The sequence below is a fragment of the Tinamus guttatus genome, unplaced genomic scaffold, assembly GCF_059628265.1.
Source record: "Tinamus guttatus ecotype Peru unplaced genomic scaffold, ASM5962826v1 Tinamus_guttatus_pri_ptg000490l, whole genome shotgun sequence".
NCBI classification, from domain to species: domain Eukaryota; kingdom Metazoa; phylum Chordata; class Aves; order Tinamiformes; family Tinamidae; genus Tinamus; species Tinamus guttatus.
In genome coordinates, this window is record NW_028289024.1 from 14,830 (window position 1) to 38,863 (window position 24,034).

Genomic DNA, 24,034 nt, shown 5'->3' on the forward strand with positions numbered 1-24,034 from the left:
AGCCCGAGGGCGGGGCAGGCGCATGCGCAGTGCGCACAGAGGGGAAGAGGACAGGGCGGGGGAGTCAGCTGGGCGGGGCCGACGAGAGGGGGCGGGGACAACTCCGAGATGGGCGGGGCCGACATGAGGGGGCGGGGGTGGGTCGCGATGGGCGGGGGCTCCGCATTGGGGGCGTGGCGCGGGTCGGGCTTCGCGGCTGCGCATGTGCCGTGTCGCGCCCCCTCCGCTGCGGCCCCGCCCGCGGAGGACTGAGGTCAGTCCTCCGGGCGGCGCGCGGGGCACGCCGGGAAGCCGCCGCCCAAGATGGCGGCAGGATTGAAAAGTTGCGGGCGCCGCTGAGGCGGCTTCGCGCGGGCCGCGAACGGGAGCGGGGCCGCCGGCACCCCCGGGACGCTAACGGGAGCGGGGCCGCCGCCACCACCCCTAGGCTGGGAGTGGAGCCGTCGTCACCCCCGGGCCGCGAGCGGGAGCGGGGCCGCCAGCACCCCCGGGCTGGGAGAGGAGCCGCCGCCACCCCCGGGCCAGGAGCGGGAGCGGAGCCGCCGCTGCCGCCAACCCCGGGCCGGGAGCGGAGCCGCCGCCACCACCCCCGGGCCGCGGCCACCGCCGCCGCTGCGGGGATGCTCCGAGGGGGCCGGGAGCGCCGCTGCCTGAGACATGGAGGAGGAGGGCAAGAAAGGCAAGAAGGTGAGAGCGGCGGGGGCGGGAGGGGGTGGGTTTCTGCCCCGGGGCTGCTCCCGGGGCCGCCGACGGCGCTTTCGCGGGTGGCAGCCCCGCAGGGTTGTGCCGTCCCGCCCGGTGCACGCCGCGAGGCACCGTGCGTTCGCGACGAGCCGCCCCGAACGGGGCCGGCGGCGCTGCCGTCCCCTCCGCCTTGCTTCTCCTGACTTCAGCTTCTCCTCTTCGAGCCTCTCTTTTTGCGCCCTCTTGTCGTGCGTAACCGTGAGGCGAAGCTCCCGCTACAGGCTGAGGCCCGGCTGCCGCCTCTCTGCGCTGCCTGAGCCTGTCGCTCTCCGTGAGGAATCAGCCCTTCGCCCGCTCTGGTGGTGACATAAGTGTGGGGGAACCGGCTATTTTTAGTCCCCTCTGCTTGGGGACACCTGCAGTAACTCTCCTCTCAGAAGGTGGCAGCAGAGCCTCCCGCTGAAGCGCTGGGATTCGCAGCCCTGCGAATACTCATAAAACTCTCGGTTCTGTCCCTCTTCTTCCTGATCTACCCCACGTTGTTACCACAGAACCGAATCCTGAAGGCTTTTCTCAATGCTCTGTCTGGGAAAGAAGCTTAGATCGCATCGGTAAAGGGCAAATCCAGAGGGCTGTGACACATCTAGTGACCTGCGGGCTGTGTCACCACACCAATGGTGCCGTTGGGACGAGAAGTGACCTGGCTTTGCGCAGCAGGCTGGGCATGGGTAGCATTCCCTCGAGGCAAAGCGTTTTCCTCAAAAAGCAGCAAATCTGGACGTGCCCGTTGAGGCCTCAGGTGCTTGCGGGGTGACTTGAGAACCGGGGTGAGAGCAGCTACAAGTCAGTGCCTGTTGCTGCACCAGGCAGGGGCTGTAAGTGCTGGTCAATAAAAGGGTGTAATCAAGATTTGTTGATCTTCAGAAGTGGAATAATCTGTTTCTCTTGAAAAATAGCCTTCTGCTGTTAGGGCTTTTATTTATTTTCCTTACGAAATGATGCTGTCCGCTTGTGCGGTCGCCCTGATTGAGAGCTGTGTTGTCCCCATTGATGTAAACTGCATTTAGGGAAACTTGGAGTGGGGAAAGGTGTGAGTATTTAGGTGTGAGCAAACAGAGGGTAAAAACAACTGGAAAAAGAGGTGTCTGTGCTGCAGTGCAGGGGCTTTTAGGACAGAAAACCTGCTGCTGTGGTCATAGATTTGCAGACCTGGAGTGGCCGGGGTTGGCGCGGAGGTCATCTAGGCCAAACCTCCTGTTTCCAGCCTGCTCTTTCCACTCGCTTTGAATATCTGCTTGGATGGAGACTTCCCAGCCCCTCTGGACATCTGCTGGATCTCCTTCAGTTGGAACATAAACTTTTGCTGTGAGTTTTGTGTATTTTGGGTTTGTCCCATTGCCTTTGGCCTTTCCCTGGACACCACTGAGAAGTGTCTGGCTCCTTCACACCCCATAATTAGTTTATTTAGATTAATTAATAGATTATTTGTCTGTCCCTGATTTCCCCCCACTTTTTCCCTAAACTGCTCCAGCGTGTTCCGGTCTCCTGCCCTGCTGAGCCCAGGAGGGATCCTTGTGGACAAGGTATTCCCGAAGACCTAGGGGCTACAGGGACATGTGGCTGCAGCTGACAGATTGGGCTTCACCCTAGGATGGAGTCTTTGGTGCTGCACGATGTTCCTGGAGTCTCTCCATGCTGAATTCTGGCTGTTTTGCCTAGTTTTCTTTGGCACTTACTGCAGCCAATTGTGCCGATGGGATCTATTTGGAGCTTGAGAACTTGGGGACTCCATCTAGGATGTCTGCTCCTAATGTTACCCTTCTTGGGAAGGGTGGAAGGGGATAGGCTTCTTGGTGAGCCCTGATATCTAAATACCTTGGTCTGCAGAGTGGGATTCTCTTTCCTAGGTCCTGCTGCCTCTTCTGTTGAGGCTCTGGAACCCAGCAGAAGGTTGTGCTTTTGGCTTGTGTGGGGTGTGCAGAGGGGAATGTGAAGCTGAGGACCTTCCCAAGGGAATCAGAGGAGCCAAATCCCTTGAGTCCAACTGCTTGTTGTGCTGCCCATTTCCCTAGGCACAGAAAATACCAAGGTTTGAGCCTTACTCTTTGAAGCAGCAGCTCTGAGACTATGTTTCTGTAGAAATGGTTATTCCTTGACTTTACTGGGAGAATTAACCCACTTGAATGCAGCATCCTTATTTTTAGCTCACTCGAGTGTTTTTAGGCTAATGAAAGCACCCACATTGGGCATTAGATGTGGATTCGAGTCCGGAGGGCTTGTTCTCATTTTGCAGCACTTCAGCCAAAGCAAAGCACGTGCAGAACCTTCCTGTGAGCCCCGAGTTGTGGTGGTTGCTCCTTCCTCTTCCAAGACTTGAAGCGGTGGCTGTGATCAAATCCCAAGCTTTCAAGGCTGCTAGGTGTTATCCAAAATAAGGAATTGGTCCGGATGGGCTCAGAGCGGAGCCTCCGGTGTTGTCCTGCAGCTGGAACACTGCTCACCTTGAAGCTTGGCCACTTCAGGCAGGACTTTGGTGCTTGTCAGCACAAAAATCCTCCTGTGTTTGATCTTCCCTGCTTGATGGGAGGCTCCTGTAGGTGCCAGCAGCTAGAGATGCTTAATGAGGCTCTTTGAAGACCTCTTGATTTCCATGGCTTGTTCTGTGTGAGTTTAGAAGTGGCAGTGACAAGTCCTGTTGCCGGCTCGGCTCGTTTGGATTCCTTGGGAAAACCCCAAGGGCTGCTCGGCATTTCGCTAATCTCGCAGCAAATCTGTGCTCAGAATTTCAGTGAAGAGTGAGCTTGGCATCCCCCACCCTGCCTCTGGGTTGGGAAATGGCCTTTTCAGGCTCTGAGTGTCTATCAACCTCATGATCTAAGGCTCGTAGGGAAGCTGGAATACCCAGAAAACGGGATCTTGAGCAGCTGCTCTCCTTTGAACTGCTTGCTCTTGACTAGCTCCGGGCACGGAGCTCAGCAGGACCATCCTGTATTTGCTGCTCTTGGCTGCGATCCGGCAGAACGGGGAGCCTCTTGTGCTCGCAGGGCTTCCTCCTGCCTGTGAAGAAGCCAAAAATCCCTTAAAGGAGGGAGGAAAAAGCGAGCAGAGTCTCAGTGACGGTGGGTCCCTTTGGTTATAAGCTTGGCATGCAGAGCTGGGGACATGGGGGCAAAATGTGGCTAGCGAGAGCTCTGGAGGGAAGGGGCAGGAGTCAGTTGGCTCCTGTGTCCGACTCGGATGTGGTGACAGTTGGAGCCAGCTGTAGTGACAGCTCTAGCAACCCCTCTGCAGTGGGTTTCCTGCACAGGGCTCTCCTGCCATGTTGATGCTCTTGTCTTCTCCCTACCCTTGTGCACTTGATGTCCTCAGCAGATGTTGCTCCTGCCTGTGGTCCTCTTCTGGATGGCAGGTGAATGTTGTCCTGTGGGAATTTGTGCGCAGGTTCCTGGGAGCTCTGTCCCTCCCAGATGGAAAAAAAAAAAGGGGGCTTTTTTCCCAAACCTGACCAGCTTTGGCACTGCAGGAATGTCTCCAGCATGTTCCTCTGCTCTCCTGCTCCCTGCCATGGGCTTAGCACCAGGATATGAGGAACAGCTGTGGCTAGAGGCAAGTTCACCAAAGTGTCACCTGCTGTGGAGGGGGAAGATGAAGCTCTGTGTTGGAGCAGAATCCTGACTTCCAGCTGCAGATTCTGCCTTGGGAAACACTCCTCAGCTTGCCATGACCTGTGTAATCACAGGCTGTGCATTAACCATTCCACCTTCAAATGCTTGCTGGTATGTATTTTTATTTTGTATTTGCTTCCCCCTGCAAAAGAGGGGGTGAGAGGGGTCGCTTGGCCAGGGTTAAAGCTTCAGAGCCGTGAAAATAAACAGGACCAGTTCCCATCTTCAGCATCTTGGACTCAGTAAGTAAAGGTGGTATCTGGGTTGCTCACACTTGCTTTGTCCTGGTTGCCCATGGGTGGCTTCCCTTTGTGACCAGTTTATGTGGGACAGGGTCTCTTGCTCCCATCTCCTGCTGTGTTTGAGGGACGTGAGGCTCCCTCGCATGGGGTGACAACCAGGGAGCTCCTTTGCTTTTTGGAAACATGGGTTGTTGCTGTGCAGAGAGGGACAGTGCAGCCAGGTTAGTGTTGCCCGAAACTTCGGAAACCTCCAGCTTCACTTTTAAAGCTTTCAGCTCAGGCTCAGCCCCTGGAACATGCTGAAAATACACCAAGAAATGGAGCTTCCAAGGGCAACAGGGCTCCGGAGCGGTTCAATAAGTGCCAAAAAGGGAATCTGAACCTACAACCCACTTGGGACAGCAAAATCATGCAGAGAGCCTTCAGTGTGGTACCTTGGAGCACTTGGTCATCCCAGTTATGGAGCTGTGCTGATAACGTGGAGGCTAACGTGGATTTTCAGCTTGTTTTGCACTCTTTATCTCAAAATACAGCTTATCCAAACTAATTTATTGGTGTGCATCCTTCCCCGCTGCCCAGAGGGCCCTCAGTGCACTTCAGCTGCCATCTCAGGGTTAAGCTGTGCATTTACAGCGCGGCGAGCTGCAAAAACCTCTGCAATAAGTGACCTTTGGCAGGAAAACGGTGACAGAAAGTGCAAGGTTTAAGGCAAGCAGAGAAAGGGCTGCGATTGCTGCCGGGCTGGAGCCTGCGACGTGCCGAGGTCGAAGAGCAGCGGCCCCGTTTGCAGGCCGGGGTGTAACCAGAGAGCTCCTGCCCTCTGTGCAGGAAGGCCAAGGGCAAAACCATCCTTAAATCGCTGCTTTCTCCAAGTCTTGGCAAAGCTTTAAGTAAATAAATATCCTTAAGTGCCTGGCTTAGAGCGGGGGCAATGCACAGCCTGTCAGCCGGGACCTCGGGTGCCTCTGGAGTGTCATTTATGCTTAAAAACACAGTTTTCCCCCAAAGCACTTAAGCAGAGATGAAGCGAAGTTGCTCAGCACAGCCTTAGCCACCAGCCTTTCAACAGGCCTTTCTGTTTCCTGGAATATTCCAGTTGTATTTACGGAACCATAAGCCCAACTCGAGATCCTCCCTGTGTCTGCGTAGTCTAAGTTTGCTAAAGGGGCTTTAAGTCACCAAGTTGGAGAACAAACATGGAAAAGCCACTTAGTGCCACTGGGTGCTGGTGATGTTGTGGCAGCTTTGAGGCCTCTGCTTGTTTTTGTAACCTTAGGCAAGTAAAATTTCTCTAATAAAGAGAGGAAATAGCCACCTTTCCTGCTCTAATCCCTCTCGGCCATCCCGAGCTGTGGGCCCTCCTGGCAGAGCGGCGCTTGCGGAGGGCAGGAAAGGAGGGAGGTCTCTGGGATGGGAAGGACCTCGTGGGGATGGGATGCTGCCCTCAGGACCAGGAGCTGAAGGAGAAGGGTTGGAGTGGTGCTGCCCCTGGGGAGACGTGGATACAGATGGATACAGGTGCTGCCAACGTTGGCCCTTCCTCTGGGGCTTTGGGCTCCTATCTCTCAATGCTGGAGTCGCAGCAAATGTGCTAAACCAACCTGGATGTTATCCCAGAAACCTCCTGGGGTTCCTCACCTGCGAGCTGAGACAAAACCCTGTTAGCTGATGCTACCCCGAGTCGCTTCAAAGTTATTTCCCAGTGAAACAACCATCTCGAGACGGCGAGGAACTACCTGACCTCAGATCTGGGTCTTCCCCTTCTCGTTTCTATTTTAAGCACACAAAGAATTGAAATATCTTTCTGAAAGGCACCAACTCAAATGGTTCTGCTTGAAGATGGGCTTCCAAAGGGAGCTTAGGCCCTCCTGTGGCTGCTGCTCGGGTTTGTTCACCGTGGAGCTGCGTGTTCCCTGTTCCCAGGCGGAAAATGGGAATGGCGGCTCTAGCTACTGGCCTCGCCTGCGCCCGGACGCTTGGGCCCTCTCTGGTTTTAAGGATTCTTCTTGTTTTCAGGCATCCAGGCAGCTCCGCAGGCATCTCTGAGCTCTGCATTTTGGCAGCATCCCCTTGGCGTTTGTGGAAAGAAAGCGGAGCAGCGCTCGCTCCAAAGGCAGATTCCAGAAGGGCTGCAAATAAGCGGCTCTTGCCACATTCTCCTGCAAATATCCCCAAGGATCAAAAGCCAAAGTGGTACCGGGGCCGCCCCGGCGGAGCGGGAGAAGCAGTGCGGATGTGGGTTCCACAGCTGTGGATTGAGTCCTACCTCATCCTACAGACTTGGATTTGTGGAATCGGGATCAAATTGCACCCCTGAGCTGTAGTTTCATGGGTTCGGGATCCTAAGCCCGTGGCTGGGAGGTCCTAATCCGAAAGCAGGGAGTGCAGTCGGCAGGAAGCCGCCCCGATGCCGCCTGCTGCTCCAGCACACGCTGCCTGCTCGGCAGATCCGTGGAAACCTCTCCTGGCAGCTTAGCAAGGAGCCTGTGCCCGTTCCCACCCGGCCGTGCCGGCGCTGCATCCCAAAAAGCCGTGGGCGGAGGGCTGAGCCGGAGGAATCTCTCCGGGAGGAGAAGCGAGGGCCTGCTAAAAATAGCCAGGGAAAATTCCTTTGCTCCGGCCTTAAAGGAAAATCCCGTCCGTGTGGCCGGAGCCCCGGCTGAGTGGGCAAAGCGGCTCCGGGTGTGGAAACACGGAGCGGAACCGCGTCCTGGAAGAGGCTCCTGCAGCTGCTGCATTGCGGGACACAACGGCTGCTCTTTTTCTAAATGGACTTTGGTGCGAGCTCTTTTTTTTTTTTTTTTTTTTTTAGGAAAATTGTGTGTTCCTGCATTGCTTGGATTTAATCATCCCCAGTGCTTGGCGGGGTGGGATCGGATGGCGGATTCGCTGGGGAGAGCAGGGCTGGGGCTGCCCTTGAGGAGGGTCACGTCACAGAATCCCAGAAGGGTTGAGGCTGGAAGGGATCTCCAGGGATCACCCAGTCCAACCCCTGCTCCAGCAGGGATTTGGTGTCACCCAGGACTCCCAAATCCCTCTCACGGAGCTGCTTTCCAGCAGGGCAATCCCTAATCCGTGCGGGTCCCTGGGGTTATTCCTGCCCAGGCGCAGGGCCCTGCCCTTGTCCTTGTTGACCCTCAGGAGGTTCCTCTGTGCCCAACTCTCCTTCCTGTCCAGGTCCCTCTGAACGGCAGCGCAGCCCTCGGGAGCGTCGGCCGCTCCTCCCAGCCTGGTGTCACCTGCAGACTTGCTGGGTGCCCTCTGTGCCCTCGTCCAAGTCACTGATGAACAAGATGAGGAGCCCCGGGCCAGGACTGACCCCTGGGGACACCACAGGCCCCCAGTGGGACTTGGCCCCATTTGTCACCACCCTCCAGGCTCTTCTCCAGTCCTCAATCCACCTCCCTGTCCGCTCATCCAGTCCGTGCTTCGGGACGCGCTTCCCCACGAGGATGTTCTGGGAGACGGTGTCTTCCTTCCGGAACAAATCTCACATTGCGGCGAGATCTCGTGCAGGAGAAGCAATGTGTGCCGGAGACGGCTCCCAGCACCTGGGATCTTCCCTTGCTGCTCCTTGGAAGGGGCTTGCTCTCTCCAGGAAAGCTCTTCAGGTGGAAGGAGCTGCACGGAGTGTCCCCTTGGATCCAGCACCTGCTCCAGGCTTTGGGTGCTGGATCCCAGCAGGTCCTCATCCATGGAGCAGCTGCAGTCTGGAGGGGAGATGAGGACTTCTTAGCCGGAGTGACCTATTCCCTCTGCTTCGTGCCGCAGATCCCGCTCCCGCGGTTCAGCTCAGGTGCTCTCCCCAAATCCCGGGAGGCCCCTGCCCACATCTTGGCGCATGTGCGAGCTCCGTGCTACGAAATGTGGGAGCAAACAGGCTCCAGTCGGCTCCCAAACCTTGACCCATGGAGGTGACCACAGGTACCTGCAGCTCCGTCACCCCGATAGGCCTCACGCCCGTCTGCTCGGGCTGCCCTTCCTCCTCCTGCCTCCTCTTCGCAGGACGGTTTCCCTGGGGCAGTAACCAGGCCTGGGAAGGCTGCAGCTCCCGACCCCTTTGCAGAGCCTGCCCATCCGCACGTCCCTTCGCTTTTTGGATGTGAACAACAAATTTAAAGCCTCGAAATTTAGGCCCTGGGACAGCTCCCTGCGCACTAGGAAGCTCAGCCGGCCTCAAACAACGTTTTGAAACGGTGGAAAGGGAGGAGGCCTCCTCGGCAGGGCTGTTCATGCTTCTCCTTTCCTTTCCCCCCTCTCCGGAGCCGTCTTGCCCGCAGCTTTATTGGGTGCCTCGAGTGTCACAGGAGGAAGCTGCGGTTCTCGCGCTTCCTGGCCGCGCTGTCGCAGGTTTTGCAGCTCGTCGCCGTGCCCGGGCGGGCTCAGGAGCCCCTGCAAGCTGCCTAGCGGCGTCCCCTTCCCTTGGGGACATCCCTGGGGAGCCCCCGGAGGACCCGCACCCGTTGGCTCTGCTCCTGCTCCGCTCCCGGGGCCCTTCCATGGAGAACGAGGTAGGTCCGGGCGCTGCAGCCGCGCGGAGGAGCACGGGCGCCGCCGGGTCCTTCTTCCTCATCGCCGTCTCATGCCGCCATCCTCAATTCGGACCTTCCAAACTGCAGAATCCGGGCACGTCGGGGCTCGGAGGAGAACCTGCAGTTTTCCTGCGGGGCTGGAAGGTTGGCTGCTTGCTCACAAGATCATCTGGAGCATCCATATCCCGGCCCCGGCCGGATTGCACACGGCAGCAGCTCCATCTCTCACCCCCGTCTTCAAAACCCGCAGAGCAGAGCTGCTCAGCAAGGACAGGTTCACTATCACGTAGCTGTTTCTTCTGTCCCTTTTGTCCTCCCAGCTGCCTATTTTTGGCACACACGGGTGGAAGGGAAGTTTTCCAGGGCAGGGCTGTCCCTGACGTCCTTGCGGTGCCTGGGAGCTGGCGAATGCTGTTAAAGCAGTAGCTTTTCGGTACCATTTTCTGCTCTTAGGCTCGTATTTCAAACCATTCTCGTCCCTCCTGGGTCTCTCTCAGTCCTGAAGGTCTTTGGTGTTGGTCTAAACTGAGGAGTGGAACAAAGCCAATATGTCCAAGTACCGAGGGGAGGATGCAGGGAGGACGGGGCCAGGCTCTGCTCGGTGCTGCCGCTGCCAGGACCAGGGGGAACGGCACAGGCTGAACCCCAGGCAGCTCCATGTCCGTGTGAGGAAGAACTTCCTTGGTGTGAGGGTGCCCGAGCCCTGGCACAGGCTGCCCAGAGAGGCTGTGGAGGCTCCTGCTCTGGAGATCTCCAACCCGCCTGGATGCGCCCGGGTGCCCCGTGCTCTGGGTGTCCCTGCTGGAGCCGGGGCTGCACTGGGGGGTCCCTGGAGGGCCCTGCCAGCCCCAGCCCTTCTGGGAATCTGGAATGCTGCAGAAGGTCCTTTGTGCCTCCCATTCGAGCTGTGGGATCCCTAGGGATATGTAGGGATGGCGCCTGGTGGGCACCGGCCAAGCCAGAGCCTGTGGCGCATCCCGGCCTCCGCAGCCGCTTCCCAGGCGGAGCCGCGGGACAAGGACAGCCCGATGCTCCCTCTATAGCTGGGAATCCGTGTGTGCAGCTCCTGCAACCTCCAGCTCCCGGGGCAGCAGCGGCTCAGGTGTTTTTGCAAACACCCCCCTGGGCACCACTGTTGCGGCCTGAGATATTTGCAGGTCCCCCTGGAGCTTCTGCAGCGCAGACTTCCAGCCTCCCAAATCCGATTGCCACGATCATTGCTCCAAACTTTATTGACCAGGCGCTGCCCTACACAAAGTGCATTTGTTCACCTGTTCTTGCAGGGTTTCTTGCCCTCTCACTGCTGTTTCGTCGCTCGCTCTGCTTTTACACTGCCTGTAAGGAGCAAAACCCTCATCCCGCTCAACCCCATCATGGAGACAGCATCTCGGAGGCTCTGTTTCCACTGGAGTCCCTGTTATTAGCCTAAAACGGGCGCGTGGTGGCGCGTCCCGCGGAGCCCTCGCCCCTAACCGTCCCCTTTCCGTCTCTGCCAGCAGCCGGGAATCGTGTCCCCCTTCAAACGAGTCTTCCTGAAGGGCGAGAAGGGCCGCGATAAGAAGGCCCAGGAGAAGGTGACGGAGCGGCGGCCCCTTCACACCGTCGTGGTGGCCCTGCCCGACCGCGTCGAGCCCGACGTCCTGCTCAACGACTACATTGAGAAGGAAGTGAAGGTAACTCCTGCCTCCTCCTTTGCCCCTTCCTTCCCGCAGGGGTGTCCAGCTCCAGCATTCGTTGCAAAAGAGTTTCCCTGTTTTTTTGCTGCTGAAGACGTTGAAATCGCATCCCAAATTGCCTTAAGGGCGTTGCTGTCTCCTGAGCGAGCAGCAACAGCCACGAGGAATTCGTGTGGCTGGGAAAGGTGGCCCCGCCGCCTCTGTGTCCCTCCCTGCCACCGCTGGCCTCGTGGCTTTAGCTCCTGCAAAGCGTTTTGTGGTGCAGTCCGTAGGAGTGACGCTGCTCCGAGTCACTCCCTGATCCCCCAGGCCTAATCCCAAGGGAATGCTGGGTTTCTGGCACCTCCCTCCCGGTAGCAGTGGGAATGGATGGATACCCTGGTGTTAGACCTCCTTAAAAGCAGAGATCTTCCATACTGAGGTGCTGTCTCGTGCCTCCAAAGAGGGGCTCAGGCAGCAGCCGCTCTGCAGTGCCCTCTGCACAGGGTCCATGGTGCTCCCTCATCCAACAGCTCCCGTGTTTGGGGCCCTGCTCGGTGTGCGTGTCCCCTGGTGACACTTTTGGGTCTTCTTTCCCAGTATTTAGGCCAACTGACATCCATCCCCGGCTACCTGAATCCCTCCAGCCGCACCGAGATCCTGCAGCTGATAGATAACGCCAAGGTGAGTGCTCAGCCCTTGGGAAGCTCTGGAATGCATCGCCAGAGACAAGTTGTGGGAGGGGGGTTTAGAGCTGGAAGAGCTTCCCAGGGAGCTGCCTTCATCTGGGGTTCGAGACCCTGCTGCACTGAGCTGCCTTCACCCCCATCCCCTCCTCTTCATCGCTTAACTGCCGGTTGTGGGTATTTACCATTATCAGGAAGCCCCAGCAAACACAACATGGCTGGATGAAGAGGTGGGAGAGGAAGATTCTCCTCCTTCTGGGAAGAGGGGCCTCCTCCCTGTTACCCAGCAGCTGCCAGAGGAGAAGCAGTTCAGATTGTAACGGCAATGTCCTCGTTTCAGAGGAGAAACAGTTCAGGTTTCGGTGGAAACGTCCTTGTTTCAGAGGAGAAGCAGTTCAGGTTTCAGTGGAAATGTCCTTGTTTCAGAGGGCACATCAGCTCCCGGGGCAGCTAACTCCAGAGCACGACGCCGTGATCAGTCTGTCCGCCTACAACATCAAGCTGGTGTGGAGGGATGGGGAAGACCTCATCCTCCGGGTGCCCATCCACGACATCGCGTCCGTCTCCTACATCCGCGACGACTCCTCGCACTTGGTGGTGCTGAAAACAGGTAGGTTGTGGCCAACATGGGCCATATGCTTGGGGGTTGTGCTGATGAGAGCTCATCCTGCTCTCCTTGGCCTTCAGGGTGTTAAATAGCCACACGAAATAACTGTGATGACACCCCGGGGCCTTGCGGGCATCTCTCCAGTCCCTTGGATTGCAGAGAGGAGCTGGAGCAAGGAAGAGTGTTTGAGGGTCTCCCCACTAAAGAAGAGGCCTTGGGAATTGGCCCGCAGCAGCTCTTCATGTGTTAAAATTGAGTCTTTTTTTTTTTTTTTTTTTTGGCTCAAGTGTTTGGGGAACGCTGAGCTGCTTAGGGGATATAATGACAGAGACTCATCGGATTAGAAAACCCTGTGACAGCAAAGGAGAGGCTGGAGAATAAATGAGTCGCCGGCTTGCAAGATTGTAATTCCACCTATGGGTTTTTGTGCCTCTCTAAGCCATGGAAATAAAGCCAGCGATTTCCAAAGTTGTCAGAAACCTCCTCTAAATTAGAGCCTCTTAATTGTGGGGTTTGATGGGGTCGGGGCAAGACGTCCCTTTCCGTGACGGATTCTCTGTTTCTCAGCTCAGGACCCCGGGATCTCCCCGAGCCAGAGTCTGTGTGCCGAGAGCTCCAAGGCGCTGACGTCGGGCTCGCTGTCCGAGAGCGGCGTGGTGCCCGTCGAAGCTTGTTGCTTGGTGGTCCTGGCTACGGAGAACAAAGTAAGGCTCAAATTGGCCGTCCTGCCGTGAGGTTGCTGCCAGAATCGCTCCGGAATTGATGCCTGAATGGGATCGCAGGGAGGTTTCAAGCGAGGTGGCCACAACCTCTTAGGTTGGCACTAGAGAAGATGGACCAAATTCTTCTCGGTGTCAGGACGAGGGGGAACGGCACAAGCTGAACCCCAGGCAGCTCCATGTCCGTGTGAGGAAGAACTTCCTTGGTGTGAGGGTGCCCGAGCCCTGGCACAGGCTGCCCAGAGAGGCTGTGGAGGCTCCTGCTCTGGAGATCTCCAACCCGCCTGGATGCGCCCGGGTGCCCCGTGCTCTGGGTGTCCCTGCTGGAGCCGGGGCTGCACTGGGGGGTCCCTGGAGGGCCCTGCCAGCCCCAGCCCTTCTAGGATGCTGGGAACCAGGAGCCCCAGGCTGGCCTCTCTCATGGCCACAATTGGCACGTGCTGATGTCCCCCCTCCAAGTGTCCCCTCTCTCACGAGCAGACATAGGCCTGGTTGTGACAAGGAGGGTCTAGGACTTGGGGTGGGTGACAAGCCCTGCACTGCTGGGACAGCTCTTGGGGGAGCTCAGGAGGTGGCCAGTGCTTGGATGCCCATGCTGGAAGTGTCCAGAAGTGAAGTCAACTCCCCCTCTCCCACGTAGGGCTGGCTAAGGTGCTCTCCTGGTGCTGATCCCGAAACCTGCATTCTCCAGGAGCCAGGATTTTTTCTCTCTGCCTGTTTGTTCCCATTTCCACAGCAGGAGCCCTTTACCTTGAGGGTGGAGTTTCACGCTCCTCATTTTCAGGTCTTTTATCTTTAGCACTCTCTGGGGTGCCCACAGCTATTTGGGATGTAGGTTGTGCCAGAACGAATGTCCAGGGAACAGAACCAAGGAAGGAGAGCAGGACAGCGCACGGAAACAAAACCTGGATGTTATTTAATAGTCGTGAGTTGATTGTGAGGGTGACGGAGCCTCCTGCTGCCTCCGACCGCGTGGGGGAAGAGCGCTGGGATGTTTCTGGGGATTGCGGAAGGGCGATGGGCAGCGAGGGGGTCATAAAATCATGGAATGCTGAAGGTTGGCAGGGTCATCCAGTCCAATCCCCCTGCACACGCAGGGTCACCTAGAGCACGTGGCACAGGGTGGCATCCAAGCGGGTTTTGAAGATCCCCAGAGAAGGAGACTCCACAACCTCTCTGGGCAGCCTGTTCCAGTGCTCTGGCACCCTCACTGTCAAGAAATTTTTCCTTAAGTTCCTGTGGAACTTTTGGTGTTTCAGTTTGGGGCCGTTCCCTCTAGTTCTGTCGGTGGCCACCAGTGAAAAGAGGCCGGCCCCATCCTCCTCACTGCCTCCCTTGAGGTACTTCTAGACACTGCTCAGGTCCCCTCTCAGCCTTCTCTTCTCCAGCTGAACAGGCCCAGCTCCCTCAGCCTCTCCTCACAGGGCAGATGTTCCAGGCCCCTGATCATCCTCGTAGCCCTGCGCTGGCCTCTCTCCAGCAGCTCCACATCCCTCTTGTCCTGTGGGGCCCAGAACTGGACACAATACTGCAGATGTGGCCTCACCAGGGCTGAGTAGAGGGGCAGGATCCCCTCCCTCGACCTGCTGGAGACGCTCTTCTTAATGCACCCCAGGATCCCATTGGCCTTCTTGGCCACGAGGGCACACTGCTGCCTCATGGTCACCTTGTCGTCCACCATGACATCCTGCACGTTCATCTCCTGTCCCCGCAGGTGACAGCAGAGGAGCTCTGCTCGCTTCTCAGCCAAGTCTTCCAGATCGTTTACACCGAGTCCACCATAGACTTCTTAGACCGGGCCATATTCGACGGGGCGTCCACGCCGACGCGGCACCTGTCCCTGCACAGCGGTGAGTCCGCGCTCCTTCCCTTCCCCTGCTCCTTCCCTGGGCCTCTCCTGTCCCACCTGCACCGGGTGCCTCTCTTCCTGCCACGCTCCAAAAGGGAATCCAGGCAGGATGGACCTTCAGCTTCCCCTCCTCAGCTCCGTATTCCCTATGGGCCGTGTTGCACCTCCAGTGCCGTCAGCTCCGGCCCCACACGGGACCTTCCTTTCCATGAGCCTTGCCCCAGTGAGGGGCAGGAGAGCCCGAGGCCGTGCAGAGCTTTGGGAAAAGGCCCCTTTTCCCAGCTGCTTCCCAGCAGGGCTGTGGTGAGCCTGGAGCCACGAGCTGTGGCAGGGCAGTGTTTTTGCTCCAGAGCCTTTCCCTTGCTCTATTCATCCCGTGGAAGGGAGCAGTTACAAAGGGGAGCTTTGTCCTGCGTGGATCCGCGTCTCTTCGTCCCCAGCCCTGACACAGTGTTGCTCCCTCTTCCACCGCCGGCTCAGCCCATCCCGCAGTCCCTTGTTTTGTTCCAGACATGAATGCTGAGTCAGGAATCCGCACGCACGGGGCTCACGGGCTGGGAAAAGCGCTGCCTTTCTGCCCCTCAACCCCTTGTGTCTTCAACATCTTCCTTGCAGATGACTCCTCTACAAAAGTGGACGTTAAGGAACCTTACGAAGCAGAGGAGAGTGGCTTGTAAGTTGAGAGCCAACGCTGTATAATGTGAGAGCTTGGCACGGTGGGGGTGACACCTTGTCCATGCAGCCTCCCTGCCAGCTTTAGAGCAGGAACTGCTGCGGTCTGCACATTGAAAAGCTTCTGATGAGCTCACCCGAAGCATTTGACAGCATTATTTGTGCCTGCACACGGGTACTATAGGCCCTGCTTCCTCAGCAGCCTTTGCTGCATTGTTCTGTTGGCACAGTTTTCCATATATACACACCTATATATTCATATATATTGTGTTCAGCTCCACACATCATCAGGAGCAGGGTTGGAACGTGCACAAATTTGGTCTGCCATGGGGGAATCGGGGGTGGGTTTGGAGAACTGATTTCACCCTCTTTCCCAAACCCCATTACTCTGGAAACATCTTTTTCCTGAAGCAGAGTGAATGCAAAAATGCCAAACAGTTGTGGACTGAAAAACCTGACCCTTGAAGTCCTTGAGCATTTCAAATGTAAAAGTATTTTGAAATATCCCTCCTCACAGTACACACACACACACACACAAATCCAGAGGAAACAATTTGAGGGAATCTTTTCCCACAGAGGGCTTCACTTCCAGCAAATCAGAGAACTAAGGAAGGGGCAAAGCTCCCCAATTGTGTTTCAATCCTTGCTCTGTGTAAAGCTGCAGTCAAGGGCAGTGTTTTCAGCAGCCAGACCATAGTGGCAGCAGTAGCAACAGTGCTGCTGGAGGAGACCATCTCATCTCACCCTCTCTTTGCCTTTCAGCTCCTTTCCAGAAGGCCTGGACGTAGATGACAGCTCCCCCTCGTCTTTCTCCACGCAACAGTCTCCGCACGTTAAAACCATCAGCGAGAGCGAGCTCAGCACCACGGCCACGGAGCTGCTCCAGGACTACATGATGACGGTAGGGTGGCCTCGAGGCAGCACCTCGGCCCAGGGCAGGACACATGGGTCTGTTCTGAGATGGTTCATAGAATCAGAGAGTGCTGAAGGCTGGAAGGGACCTGTAGAGATCATCTAGTCCAACCCCTGCACATGCAGGGTCACCTAGAGCACGTGCCACAGGGCTGCGTCCAAGTGGGTTTGGAGAAGAGAAGGCTGAGAGGGGATCTAATCAGTGTCTATAAGTACCTCAAGGGAGGGAGTGGAGAGGACGGTGATGGTCTCTTTTCAGTGGTGGCCACTGATAGGACTAGAGGAAATGGCCACAAACTGAAACACCAAAAATTCCATAGGAACTTAAGGAAAAATTTCTTAACAGTGAGGGTGACAGAGCACTGGAACAGGCTGCCCAGAGAGGCTGTGGAGTCTCCTTCTCTAGAGATCTTCAAAACCCGCTTGGATGCAGTCCTGTGCCACGTGCTCTAGGTGACCCTGCGTATGCAGGGGGGTTGGACTAGATGATCTCTAGAGGTCCCTTCCAACCCTAAGCATTCTATGATTCTATGAAGATCTCCAGAGAAGGAGAGTCCAAAACCTCTCTGGGCAGCCTGTTCCAATGCTCTGGCACCCTCACTGTCAAGAAATTTTTCCTTCAGTTCCTGTAGAAAACATAAGGAGAGAGGTTGAAAAGGAACATCCCTGTTCCCTCATGGAGGCAGAGGCTGCGCTCCGTGCTGGCACACAGGGAGCACTGGATGTCCCACTTGGACACAGTCCTGTGCCACGTGCTCTAGGTGACCCTGCTTGTGCGGGGGGATTGGACTAAATGATCTCCAAAGGGTCCTGCCAACCTGGGTTTGTCATCTCCACTTGCATAAGGTGACACAACAGTAGCATCTCATCCTTTCTTGACCACTTCTGCTCGGAGCCACCCTGGGATCTGAACCTGCATAGCCACCCTCACCCTGTTATCCCCTCTCGCTGCGTTAGGGCCCGTCCCAGCACAGACGGTGTTTGGGATCTGTCACTTTGGGAGGTGGGGACAAGCTGGGAGTACAGGCAGAGGCCCTGTTTGAAAGCTGCCAGCTCAGTCGAGGATCCCACCAGCCCATCCTGCTGGTTGATTACTGCAGCTGCTGCGCTTGACCCTTGTCAAATAGCAATAAACTAAGCTGCCTTGTACCTGTTTCCCCTCATCTCTTCCCCCTGCCACTTTCAGGGCTGAAAACCCACTCCTAAAAGTCAGTGATACTTGTGCTGCTCTTCTCTTCCTCAGCTCCGAACGAAACTCTCTTCCCAAGAGATCCAGCAGTTTGCAATGCTCCTGCACGAGTATCGCAACGGGGCCTCGATCCACGAGTTCTGCATCAACCTGAAGCAGCTCTATGGGGACAGCAGGAAGTTCCTGCTCTTAGGTGAGTTCCTGGTGCCAGAGATTCCTCACGGATAACAAACCAGAGGGCGGGAGCAGCCTCAGGCTGTTCCCAAGCCCTGGTTGGGATTTAAGATCTCACTAAGTGACAGCTGACTGATCTCATCAAGACAACTACCCTTGCTCAGTGTCCTAGGCTTGAGATGTAGCCAAGGAAGGGGTAAGACCTTAATTCCTGGCTCCTTGGAGTCACCCTCTTCCCAAGAGCAGTTTAGTCCCTCTAGCTCAAGTCCCCTGCTCTTAAGGCAACTCAAATCATCCCTTGGGATCCATCCCAAGGGACTGCAGAGGGAGCCGAGATGCTTGACCAAGGGCCTCCATGGTGCCACCTCCCCGCTGTCCCTCAGCGCAGGAGGAAAAGCTGGGGGCTGCCTGCAGCCCTGCATCTAATTGCAAAGAAAAACAGGTTGAACCCCTCAAAGAGAGGTTAAAGAGGCAACAAGAAGTCACCCGCCGGCCTGCCGAGCCCACGGCTGCTGGAAGCATCCTCTGGGCTGGGTGCTGTTTCCTCCAGCTTGGCTTAGCTCTCTTAAGCTGGAAGTTGCTTCCATGGTGCTGATCCTGCTGACCTTGCCGGTCCCCTTGATTCAGGGCAGCTTCCAGCTGTTCCTGCTGCCCTCAGGGCTGCGCCAGCAGCACGGGGGCTTGGAGTGAGATGCCGGGGTGGGAAGAGGGGCCAGATGTTCTCTCAAACCCCCTGCCCGTTGCCCTGGGGGAGTTTAATCGCAGGCTGATGCTGTTACCGTAACAGGATCAAAGCTGAGCAATAGGATTGAGGGAGGAGCAGCAGGCGAGCCCTGGAGATCCCACCTCAGCTGCTTGGCTGCCTTTCTCAGGAGCACAAATGTGACATGAGACCACACAATGAAGTCCCCAAAAGCCCTACGGGGCCATCCGGGCCCTGGGCAAGGTTGGGCTGTGGCACCACTGTGAAAAGTCACCCCCAGCCACCTCCTTCCCCTCTGGGGACGCAGAGGGGGCTGACACCGAGGCTGCTGGTGGCCTCCTGCCCACGATGAAGTGGTTCAGAGCAGAAACACCCCCCAGAGCTTGCCACAACCCAACAAGTCCCCGTTACAGCACCGGCAGAGCGGGTGTTACCCCCGTGCTCACGTTCTCCTCGTGTCCTCTCTCCTGGCCCAGGCCTGCGACCCTTCATCCCCGAGAAGGACAGCCAGCACTTCGAGAACTTCCTGGAGACCATCGGCGTCAAGGACGGCCGGGGCATCATCACAGACAGTTTTGGGAGGTACAGGCGGACGCTGAGCACGACCTCCAACTCCACGACCAACGGCAACGGCGCCGCCGGCAGCTCGGACGAGCAGTCCGTGCCCTCGGAGGAGGACGAGTGGGACCGCATGATCTCGCACATCAGCAACGACATCGAGGCCCTGGGCTGCAGCATGGACCGCGATTCCTCGTGAGAGGGAGCAGGGGGAGGAAGGCTCCGTCCTCTCCCTTCCACCCTCCCGCAGGGACACTCGTCTTTGTGCCTGTCTTCCCGACCTCCGTTCCGGAGGAGGGTTTTTCCCGGGATGGAGCAGGCTGGCCTCACGCTCCCGTCCTCGCCAGGGGCTTCGCTGGCCCCCGTGGCCGCTCGCGGGCGCCCGGGGACCCCTCTTACTGTGAAAGGAGGGAGAGGAGCTGGGATCCCCGGGATGAAGGCCAGTCCCAGCCCGCGTTACCGTTTTGCACAGGAGCTGCCCCCGCACCCGCTCTTCCTCCCCCTCTCAACAAAGTTTACCGCAATGTGAATTTATTTAAACCCACCGTGACGGCGGGTGACAGAGGCCCCCCCTCCTGCGCACACACTGCTCGTGCCACCCTCAGCCTCCTCCCGCTGTCCCCAGGTCCCCGTCCCCCCCACAGCGACGCTAGCACCGCCACTCCCCACGGAGCGGAGGAGGGCGACGGCACCGCGAGCCCTGCGGATCCGCGCGCCCTCCCGGCGCAGGGAAAGGCCCCGAATGCGCCGGGGGCTATAGACACTCATGTACAGGTTGTATATATTTTCCAGGCCCTTATAAATACACCCTTATTTTTGTAAGCCCTCCCACTCCGAAAAACGGGGAAAACGGGAGCGCGTGGCGCTTTGTGCCCAGACACTGGCTCAGCAGTTTGGGCAGCACCGCGGGGTCCGGCCGCACCGGGCACATTCCTGGGCGCTTTATCCCACGCGGCCGCCTTTAACCCCTGCTTTTCCCCAGCCTTTTCCCATCTCCCAGAGCCAGGACGCGCAGGGGCATCACATCCCTAGCCCCATCTCCCGCCCTTGCCAACAGGGACCTCCCTCCAGAGGCCATCCCTGTTGCTTTTCCCTCTTTTTTCCCTTAAAAGCCACAGCTCCCATCCTAGCGGTACAAGAGCGGCTGGAGCGGGGCTCCCAGCGAGCTCCGGCCGCAGGGAGGAGCCGGCGCCGGCCGTGGCTCCAGCTCTTAGTGCCTTTTTCTCCATTCGCAGCTCAACAACAACACACACATCCGTAAACACGGACACGCGCACGGCGGGGGAGTCACTGCAGACTTATGCAAATTTGGAAGAAAATCCCTATTTTTGAGACGATTGTATAACGAGAGCTATAAGAGAAGCCGGCATCGCTCGCGGTATTTTCCTACTTGGCTCAGGGGGAAGGTTGGGGCCGGGGGGTCTCACCTGGTGTCCCCAGGTGCCGTCCTGCCCGTGCCACCGAGCCGGGCGCTCGCGAGCGGTGCCGGCGCTCCGGGGCCCTTTGTACATCCGCTTTCTGTACGGGGTTCTTTGGTAAATATAATCCTGCACCCGGCGTCTTCCTGAAGCCTCCGTGTCCTGCACGGGGTTCCCAAATCCCCATCGCAGGAGCAGCCCGTGCCCATCCACCCTGGCATCCCGGCACCATCCTGAGGGAGCTCCCCCATCCCAGGGCCTGGCCGAGGTGCAGCCCCCGCTGTCCCCAGCCCTGGCTTTGTCCCCTCCCGCCCCGTCACGGAGGCGCTGAGCGATCTGAGTGCTGCAGGAGGCCGTTTATTGAGCGCTACAGTCGCGGCAGCAGCGCGCGGGGATCCGGGCGGCGGGGACGACGGTGCTTCTATACAGGGGGGGACGCGGGTGGCGCCGCTCGCTACATGGTCAGCTCCTGCGGGGGACACCGCGTTAGGGACACGGGGGCTCCCTCGGGGTCCCCGCGGCATCCCCCCGAGGCGGCCACTCACCATGATGGCGTTGACGATGTCGTTGTTGTTGTGCCTGAGCGCGCGCACGGCCTTGGGGCGCGACACGTTGGCCTGCGCCATGACCAGCTCGATGTCCCTCACCTCCAGCCCCGTCTCGTCCACCTGCAGGGGACACAGCCGTCACCCGCCTCGCACCGAGGGGCCTCCGGAGCCCCCCGGCCTCCGCGGTGGCGCCCACCTCCTCCTCCTCCTCGCTCTCCTCCTTGATGGTGAGGCTGGGCGCCGTCTCCGTGATGAGCGGCGAGTGCTCCATGGGCACCTTGAACTTCTCCGCCGCCGCCTTGTGCACTTGCTGCGACAGGTCCTCGATCTGCGGGGACACGGCCTTGTCCCCAAGGGCCACCTGCCCGAGCCACGCGCCCCGGAGCCGGCCCCCCGCCTCACCTTGGCCTCCCCGAAGACGATGTAGATGTCGGACGCGGGGCTCTTGAAGACGTCGGGCTTGGTGATGACGAAGAGGATGTTCTTGGACTTGCGGATGGTGATGCGGGTGACGCCGTGGATCTGCCGCAGCCCCAGCTTGGACATGGCCTGCGGGGACACGGCGACGGGTGTCCTCCAGCTCGGCCCTGGCGGTCCATGCGTGTCCAAGGGGCTGCTTCTGACTCCCAGTGAACACAGGAGCCGGCTCCCAGCAGCAGGGGATGAGGTTGGTGGCCCCCCCAGCTTGGCCACCACGGCCTTGCTCCCTGTGGCCACCATCCAGCAGGGACACCCAGGCAGGACACCGGTCCCCATCACACCCAGCTCACGGTGCCACCAAGTTAGTCCCTCCAAGAGGCCCAAAACAGCCCGGCCACCACCCCCCATCCCGGGAGCCCTTCCAACGCGCCGGGGACTTTAACCAGAGCTAATCCCTGTGGTCAGCACCAAACCCGGCCCGATTTGGCGCCCCAACCCGTGCGCGGCAGGAGGAGACCGGGCGCTCCTCTTGCACCCACCTTTCGGGCCTTCTTCTCGCTGCGGCTCTGCTTGGCCTTGCTGGCGCTCTCCTCGCCGGCGCCCGCCGCGTGGCCGAGCGGCGCCTGCGGGACGGGGACGTGAGCAGCGCCGGCGCCGGCCCCGCTCCGGGCGGCCTCCGCGGGCCTCACCTGGCTCTGCGCCGCGCGCGGCTCGGCGCCCTCGGCCTCCTCCAGCTCGGGGATGGAGTCCTCGTTGCTCTCCGAGTCATTGCAGGAGCCTGCGGGGGAGCCGTGAGACCCCTCCGAAACGCACGAATCGCCCCCAAAAACCCGCCCCGCCGCGGCGCCGCTCACCTTTGTGGTTGGCCTCGCAGCGCGGCGGCGGCGCGCGGGCCTCGCCGCACGGCGCCCCGGCCTCGCCGGCCTCCTCGGCCTCGCTGGACGAGCTGGACTCGGAGTGCAGGGAGCCGCGGGCGGCGCGGCGGCCCTCGCCCGGCGCCGCCTCCGGGCCCCGCGGCGGCTTGCGGCCCCGCGGCGCCTTCTCCCGGCCCGGAGGCGCCTCGGCGGCTGCGGGGGCAACGGGAGCAGTGAGGCCGCATCCCACCCGGATCCCCATCCCAGATCCCGCTCCGGTGTTACCATCAAGGTGCTTCCGAGGGCCCGGCGGCGGCGACAGTGGAGGCACTTGGACGAGTTTGGAGAGCGGAGGGCAGGGAGCTCCCGGCGGCACCGGGGTGTCCGCAGAGACCATCGGAGCTGGAACCGCGTCCGGAGGAGCCACCGGCGGCTCCGGGGAGCCCGGATGGGGGGCAGCAGCCGGAGGCTCCGGAGACTCGAGGGCAGCAGCCGGAGGCTCCGGAGAGACATCCAGAGGCTCCGGAGACTCAAGGGCAACAGCCGGAGGCTCCGGGGAGCCCGGATGGGGGGCAGCAGCTGGGCTGGGCTCTGGAGCTGGAGACTCGAGGGCAACAGCCGGAGGCTCCGGAGACTCAAGGGCAACAGCCGGAGGCTCCGGAGAGTCGTCGGCCTGCGCAGGACTCAGTGGAGCGGCTGTATCCAAGGGGCCGGCACACGGCGCCGCGGGCGCTGCCGCCTCCTCTTCCTCAGCGCCAGGGGCCTCCTCTCCCTCGGGACGAGGCGGCTCCTCCGGCCTCGCGGCGGCCGGCGGCTCCGGGACATCTTTGGGTTGAGGCTCGGGGGCCGCGTCCCGGCCGTGGCCGCGCGCCAGCTCCCCGAAGGAGCCCTGCAGCAGGGAGGCCACGTGCCGCCGGTCGCGGAGGCGCCGCGACGCCGCGGGGCTCTCCGCAAAGGCACCGGGTGGTGGTGGGAGCAGTTCGCTTGGGGCGGCCCCCACGTAGACCTCGCGCTCTGAGGCCGTGAAGCGGGGCCGCCGCGGGGCCCGGCAGTGCCGCCACGGCGCCCCCGGCCCTTCCTCTTCCTCCTCTTCCTCCCGGCCGCCGCGGGGAGGGGGGGACGGCGGCGTGATGGCCCCCGGGGGCCGCCCGCCCACGGGGTCTTCGCTGGGAGCAGCGGCTCCCGTCGGAGGCCGCTCCGGCTCCGCGGTGCCCGCAGGGTGCGGGGGCGTCGACCTGGCACCTTCCTCCTCCTCTTCCTCCTCTGCGGTGCCGGTGGCTCCCGAGGGCTCCGCTGCGCCGTCCTCCTCCAGGACGGGCGATCCGGGCGCTGCCGGGCACGGAGCCGGCGGCGCCTCCGTCCCCTCCACCAGCTCCAAGGGCACAGGGGGCTCCTGGGGGTGACACGTCCCCAGCTCTGCTGGGGCCTCCGCTGGCACCGCGGCCTCCTCAGGCATCGCGATGTCCTCAGCCATCGGAGCATCCTTTGGAGTCACGACATCTCCAGGTGCCACAGCATCCTCCAGTGTCACATCCTCGGGTGTCACGATGTCCTCTGGTATCGTGGTCTCCTTTGGTGTCACAGCATCCTCCAGTGTCACATCCTCGGGTGTCGCAATGTCCTCTGGTATCGTGGTCTCCTTTGGTGTCACATCTCCGGGTTTCACAGCATCCCCTGGTGTCACATCCTCAGGTGTCACAATGTCCTCTGGTATCGTGGTCTCCTTTGGTGTCATGACATCTCCAGGTGTCTCATCCCCAGGTGTCGTGATGTCCTCAGCTACCATGGTGTCCTTTGGAGTCACGACATCGCTGGGTGTTGCAGCATCCTCTGGCATCACATCCCCGGGTGTCACAATGTCCTCGGGTATCATGGTGTCCTTTGGTGTCACAACATGCCCGGGTGTCACAGCATCCTCTGGTGTCATGATGTCCTTGGGTATCGTGG

At 59.4% G+C, this 24,034-nt stretch overlaps 1 protein-coding gene across 1 annotated transcript; it reads left to right on the top strand.

The window, feature by feature from the left end:
- Nucleotides 1-596: 596 nt before the first annotated feature.
- On the top strand, nt 597-19,196 carry LOC148592877 (cerebral cavernous malformations 2 protein). Its single transcript, XM_088533272.1, has 10 exons — nt 597-687; nt 10,623-10,796; nt 11,379-11,462; nt 11,891-12,074; nt 12,639-12,775; nt 14,505-14,640; nt 15,255-15,312; nt 16,074-16,212; nt 17,467-17,605; nt 18,766-19,196. The coding sequence occupies exons 1-10, from the start codon at nt 658-660 to the stop codon at nt 19,044-19,046; spliced, it is 1,362 nt and encodes a 453-aa protein (XP_088389398.1). The 5' UTR covers nt 597-657; the 3' UTR covers nt 19,047-19,196.
- Nucleotides 19,197-24,034: the final 4,838 nt, after the last annotated feature.

Bases quoted from the DNA above. Each gene is read 5' to 3' on its own strand.
- LOC148592877 (XM_088533272.1), top strand. From the start codon at position 658: ATGGAGGAGGAGGGCAAGAAAGGCAAGAAG. The intron at 16,213-17,466 runs GTAGGGTGGCCT...TCTCTTCCTCAG, and splicing joins TCCAGGACTACATGATGACG to CTCCGAACGAAACTCTCTTC. The intron at 17,606-18,765 runs GTGAGTTCCTGG...CTCCTGGCCCAG, and splicing joins CAGGAAGTTCCTGCTCTTAG to GCCTGCGACCCTTCATCCCC.